The sequence below is a fragment of the Chiloscyllium plagiosum genome, chromosome 9, assembly GCF_004010195.1.
Source record: "Chiloscyllium plagiosum isolate BGI_BamShark_2017 chromosome 9, ASM401019v2, whole genome shotgun sequence".
Taxonomy (NCBI): Eukaryota; Metazoa; Chordata; class Chondrichthyes; order Orectolobiformes; family Hemiscylliidae; genus Chiloscyllium; species Chiloscyllium plagiosum.
The window spans coordinates 62,535,072-62,541,259 of record NC_057718.1 but is presented as its reverse complement, the minus strand read 5'-3'; the positions used below and the strand labels follow the sequence as shown (position 1 = coordinate 62,541,259).

General features: G+C 39.6%; 1 protein-coding gene across 8 annotated transcripts in view; it reads right to left on the bottom strand.

The window, feature by feature from the left end:
• sanbr (SANT and BTB domain regulator of CSR) overlaps positions 1-6,188 on the bottom strand; it is a 162,386-nt gene that overhangs the window by 91,535 nt on the left and 64,663 nt on the right. For all 8 annotated transcript variants that reach the window (XR_006312544.1, XM_043696068.1, XM_043696066.1 and 5 more), the window contains one exon: positions 3,516-3,639. Coding sequence is in view for 7 of the 8 variants with exons in the window: in XM_043696068.1 (XP_043552003.1) it covers positions 3,516-3,639 (124 nt within the window). In the remaining variant the exon portion in view is untranslated. The remainder of the gene's footprint in view (positions 1-3,515; positions 3,640-6,188) is intronic.

Below are 6,188 nucleotides of genomic sequence, written 5' to 3'. Positions count from 1 at the left end.
CCACACCCCCCACCGCCAATCTAGTTTAAACCCTCCCTTATAGCACTAGCAAAAATGCCTGCCAGGATATTGGTCCCACTCCAGTTCAGGTGCAACCCGTCCGTCTTGAACAGGTCACCTCTGCCCCAGAAAATATCCCAATGATCTAAGAATCCAAATCCGAACTCTTCAGTCATGCATTTATCTGGCATATCCTCCTGTTCTTACCCCCACTAGCACAAGACACTGGAAGTAATCCAGAAATTACCACCATTGAGGTCCTGGTTTTTAATGTTTTTCTTAGCTCTCTACAATCACTCAACAGGACCTCATCCCTATTTATAATATATAATAAAATCTCTGAACAGGTTGATTTGAAAAATAGATTAAATTTTAAAATCTGCTTTCGCTATCAAAAGTAGATTGAAGGAATGTTGAGTTGGATTTGTCTGGTCTTTTGCGGACTACAACATTGCTGCCACTGACTGGTGAATCTAGAAAAAAAGGAAGCAGTCTCAAGATAAGGAAACAATAGTTTACTACTGGAATGAGAAGAAACTTCTTCACATAAAGGAATGTGAATCTTTGGACATTGTTACCCCAGAGGCTTATAGAAGTACCATCACTGAATACTTTGAACTCTGAGACAGACCAATTTTAGGTCCCTCAGTGAATCAAGAAATATTGGAATTGGGCTAAAACGTAGAGCTGAAACTACAAATTCAGCTACATTTACACTGAACAGCAGAGCAAATTTGATCAGTTATATGGTCTACTTCTGCTCGTATTACTTATTCAAATCCCATCGCACAAGAATATATATGTGTTCATGCTTAATGATGAGTGCCAAGTTTCTAGGAATTCTCTGATTGTCCACTGTTTGGCTTATCTTATTACATCAACCAGCCACTAAATGCCACAACCAGCTATCTTTAGTATCTATACAAACAGACGTCAAGGACCACAAATTTGACTCTGACAACACAACAATAATTGGACAAGCCAAACAGAGGAGAAGCAGAGAATTCCGAGAATCTTAGTACTCATCCACAGACTCGGACTTTGACCTAGACCCACTGCAACGAACAAAAGGAAGCAGTGGGAACAAAACCTAATAAATTCCAACTGACTCGGTACAGCAACATTTCACAGGATGCTCCACATCACTGACGATGTCAGAGAGGGGGCAAAACATCTGCAAACCAAATTCGCAGCTCGTGAACATATCCACAACAACTGCAACTGACACCCAAGCTACAAATCTTTACACAAACCTCAAGTAATACATTATCTTGTTTAGTATTTCAATTGAGTTAAAGTTATGCCAATTTTTCTTTTATATTTTCATTGTGTGATAAGAATAAAGTGTGTGTTGATTAAAATTTACTGTGGATCAATCAAATCACATCTAGAACACAGAACATCACACTTGCCTTAAACCGATGTAAAAGTTAGGGTCTAGGTTATCGCCTTACTATATTGGGTAGGGCAGGAGAGGGCAGCATCTGTGGGAAGAGCTGGTCTGATCCATAATAGTTTCTCTCTCCACTGATGCTGCCAAATTTCCCAAGTTTCTCCAACACTTTCAGTTTTTATTTCAGCATTCTACCATCTGCAGTACTTGGCTTTTATTTGGCAGTTTTTTTGGGTTTCTTTTTCGTGTTTGCTTTTCCTGTTGTTCAATAAAAATTAACATTTTCAACTGTTTGAGGGCTTTCCAACTTTGGAGTGCTTCCACACTGAATAATAACAACAGGATACTATGCTATGCTAGACAGAAGGGAGAAAGTAGGACTTCTTTAAACAGGATTCTAGCATGATCTGATTCTAAGGATGCATAGCTTGTGTAGCTCAATTCTTATCACGGCAATTACAATGACAGCCAAACGGGTGATGATATAAAGTAGCAACATATATAAAAATGTATGCTTCTATTTCCAACGTACTGTGAATGGTTATTCATGGCTGGCAAACTTGACCTGCTGCAGAGTTGAGCTTTTAGTTTAGTGCTAGTGGCAGAAATCCCTGAAGGTCCTGTGGTTTGAATATTTTCACTACTGGTGAGCCCACAATAGTGACAGTGCAATGCCACAGAGATGGATATGTACATAAGTTGAGCAAGAGAATTGCTCGAGAGAATCCCTTCATGGAACTCTGAAATTGAGACTTAGCTGATTTTTATTAAAATTCAGGTATAATTAAAATTAAAATTAAAATTAAAATCCCCTCCAGTTTAATTCAAAAGAGGTGCATTGCCTGGACACATTGCTTTCTTCTGCAGAGCACCAATCCCTGTATTTGAACGTATGTTCAGGAATATATATTTGATGGATCATGGATGTGGCACAAAGTAGAATGTGGGAAGCCAGCCAGGAGTGCATTAGAATAGTTAAGTCCGAAAGAATCAAAGACACCACTGGAGGGTTTCAGCAGTAGAGGAGCTGATACAGGGCAATGTCAGGCATTGTTGCACAGCTAAGAGAAGAAGGTCTTGTGATGCACAAATATGTGGTTTAAAACAAAATTTGGAATCAGATATAGCATCAAAGTTGCAAACTTCTGTATCAGCTTCAGACAGTTGACAGGAAAGGGAATGCAGACTGTAGCAGAGGAGTTGATTTCATGTTGTGGTTGGAAGACAATGGATTCAGTATTCTCAATATTTAACTGGAGGAAATTTCTGACAATTTAAAGTCAATAGATTAAGAGAGGTGGTGGTGAGGTAAAGTTGGCTGTCATCAGAGGACATCTGGAACATGAACTGTTTTTGAATGATGTCACTGAGGGCAGTATGAGTAAGTAATAGAAAGGGGACCAAGAATTAGCTCATACAATCATATAATACAGAAGAGGCTGTTCAGTCAATCAGTATGCCAAAAATATATCAATTTCCAAAAATATTCTACCTGTCCCATTTTCTCGCACTAGGCTCATAGCCTTGAATGTTATGAAACTTGAAGTGCTCATTCAAATATTTTTTCAATGTTGTGAGGTTTCCTGCCTCAACTATGCTTTCAGGCAATGCATTCTAGATGCCCAGTACCCTCTGGGTGAAAACTATTTTTACTCAAATGTCCACTAAAACTCCCACCTTCCACTTTATAATTATGCTCCCTTGTTATTGTTCCTTCGACTAAGGGAAACAGCTACTTTCTATTCACCCTGTGCATGTTCCTTAATCTTATATATCTCTATCAGGCTCCCCCTCCACCTTCTCTGCTCTAAAGAAGGCAATCAGAGCTTATCTAGCCTCTCTTCAATGCTGAAATGCTCCATCCCAGGCAGCATCCATCGCCTTTGCAACCCTTCTAGTGCAATTAGATCCTTCCTACATAATGTGTGATGACCAGAACTACACACAATACTTCAGGTAGGTCCATGCGGGTTACAATTCCATAGCATCACTTGTTTAAACTTCAGCTTGTATAATTAGGTTAAAAATAAATCACAACTGCAAGTTATTTATTAAAAAAAGTTTTAAAGTATACTTCTTAAAATTTGCATCCACTAATATGCAAGTAAAAATCAAAACTTACTTTTTTGCATCTTGTGCAAGGCAACCAATTTATAGTTCCCCACAAACGCCAGTATACGTCTTGCCAAGACTTCAGCTCTTCATAAAGACTGTTAAGATAGTCATGCACATCCCAGCTTTTATCTCTAAAAGAGGCAAAAACAATTTACTGTTCAGGACTCACCCAAGATGCTTTAAGAAAAGCAAATTGTATTTATACAATATCTTTAATATAAACAGCTGTTACATACTTTCCAAACAGAGGTAGGATATAGATTCAAAGGCAGAGGGGAGGTATTAGAAGGGATGACAAAAAACTTGGTCAAATACATAAAGGTGGCACAGTGGCTCAGTCGTTAGCACTGTTTCCTCACAGTACCAGGGACCCAGGTTCGATTCCAGCCATGGGCGACGGTCTGTGTAGAGTTTGCACAGTCTCCCAGTGTCTGTGTGGGTTTCGTCCAGGTGTCCTGGTTTCCTCCCACAGTCCAAAGATGTGTGGGTTAGGTGAATTGGCCATGTTAAATTGCCCATAGTGTTCAGAGAGATGTAGGTTGGGTGCATTAGTCAGGGGTAAATATTGGGTAAGGGATTGGGTCTGCGTGGATTACTCTTTGGAGGGTAAATGTGGACTTGTTGGGCTGAAGGGCCTATTTCCACACTGAAGGGATTCTAATTCTAAACACGCAGAAAGAGATGTGCATAGGTTTTGGGAAATTATTGGGAATAAAAAAGGCATTTGCCACTACTGTTGGTTTCCTTTTGGCCAATTTTCGATTTGCACTACTACTGTGCCTTTTATTCCATGGATTTCAACTTTACAGACTTTCGAACTTAATCAAATATATTTTGTGTCCATTTGTACCACATCAACTATTTTACCCTTGTTAACCCTCTGTCACCTCATCTAAAGACTCAATCAAGCTAAATGAACATGATTTGTCTTTAACAAATCAACACCATCTTAATACAAATAATCCACATTTGTCCAAATGACTTAACTTTGTCCAATATTATCCTTTTTTACATACTTCCCATCAAGGCTAAATTGATTGGCTTGTCACCCTTAGCTTATCCTCACACACTTTTGAACAAAATGATAATATTTGCAATTCTCCATCCCCTTGGTATCAGTCCCATATCTGAAAAGGATTAGAAGAATATGGACAATATTCATCCTTACTTTCCAAAGCAACCCATGATGCATCCCAGCTAGACTTGGTGACTCACCAACTATAAGTGCAGCCAGACTTTCCAATATCTCCAGATTATCATTTTTAGCTCATCCAGTATCTCAACTACCTCCTCCATTTCTATTACTTTAGCAGTCTCTTCTTCCTTGGTAAAGACAGATGTAAGCATACTCATTTAGGATTTCAAACATGCTCTCTGTCTCCATTGGTCTCCTTTCTGGTCCCTAATTAGCACCAATCCTCATTTTGCTACCTTCAACTATTTATAAGCCTATAAGAGACTTAGGATTCCTTTATATTAGTTGCTAGTTTATTCCCATACTCTGTTTTTGTCCCTCTTATTATCTTCATCAGGACTGGGCTGGAGGGAGTAGGAAAACCTCTTCAAAGTGGGCATCCTTGGAAGAGGCTTCGCAGTATGGTTTGCAGCAACTAGGAGATAGTGAAGACTGCAGATGCTGGAGAAGTCAGAGTCAAAAAAGACTGAGTCCAGTTCTAATGAAGGGTTACGCCCAAAACATTGACTTTTTTGCTCCTCAGAAACTGTCTGACCTGCAGTGCTCTTTCCAGCACCACACTTAATTGACTTTGACTTCGCCAGCATCTGCAAACCACACTCGCTCCTCTTATTTCCTTTCTAATTTTCCTATATTCAGCCTGGTTCTCATTCGTAACATCAACTGGACATTTGTTATATCCTCTCTTTTACTGCTTCATCTTATTCTCTTCACTCTTTCTTCACTGAGGGAGCTGTGGCATTAGTTATCCTATCTTTCCTTCTTGTACAACGTACCTACACCATAGCCAAAACAACCCTTAAAAAGCTGTACATTACTCAAATACACTTTTAGCTACCAACCTTTAATTATTTAGCTCAGCCAACCACTGCATCAGCACCCACCCTCCACAATTAACATTTTTTAAAATTGTCAATTACTCAGTCTGATTCAATTGATAATATTAAGCTTATGATACAATGATCACAATTCTCCAAATGCTTCTAGGTTGGTACTTGCACCACTTGATCCACCTTGGTATGCAAACTATACCCAGCAAAGGCTCCTTGCTTAGAGAGGCATGTTTACCAAGAAAGGTCTCTTGAACATACTTCAGAAATTCTTCCCTTTCTCTGCCATTTACAGTAGAATCGTAGAATCCTTACAGTGCAGAAAGAGGCCATTATGTCCATCAAGTCTACACCAGCCACCCGAACAGAATCCAACCCAGACCAAACTTCCTATTCTACCCCTGTAACCCCCATTTATCATGGCTTACCCATCTAACCTGCGCATCCTTGGGATACAATAGACAACCCACACATGTTTCGACTGTGGGAGAAAACTGGAGCACCCAGAGGAAATCCATGCAGTCATGGGGAAAATGTGCAAACTCCAGGTAGACAGTCACCCAACGCTAACCACTGAGCCGTCATGCACCACTATTCTGATCCTAGTCTATTTCAGAACAAATCTGATCATCATCATTACTCTGTAGTTCTTGAA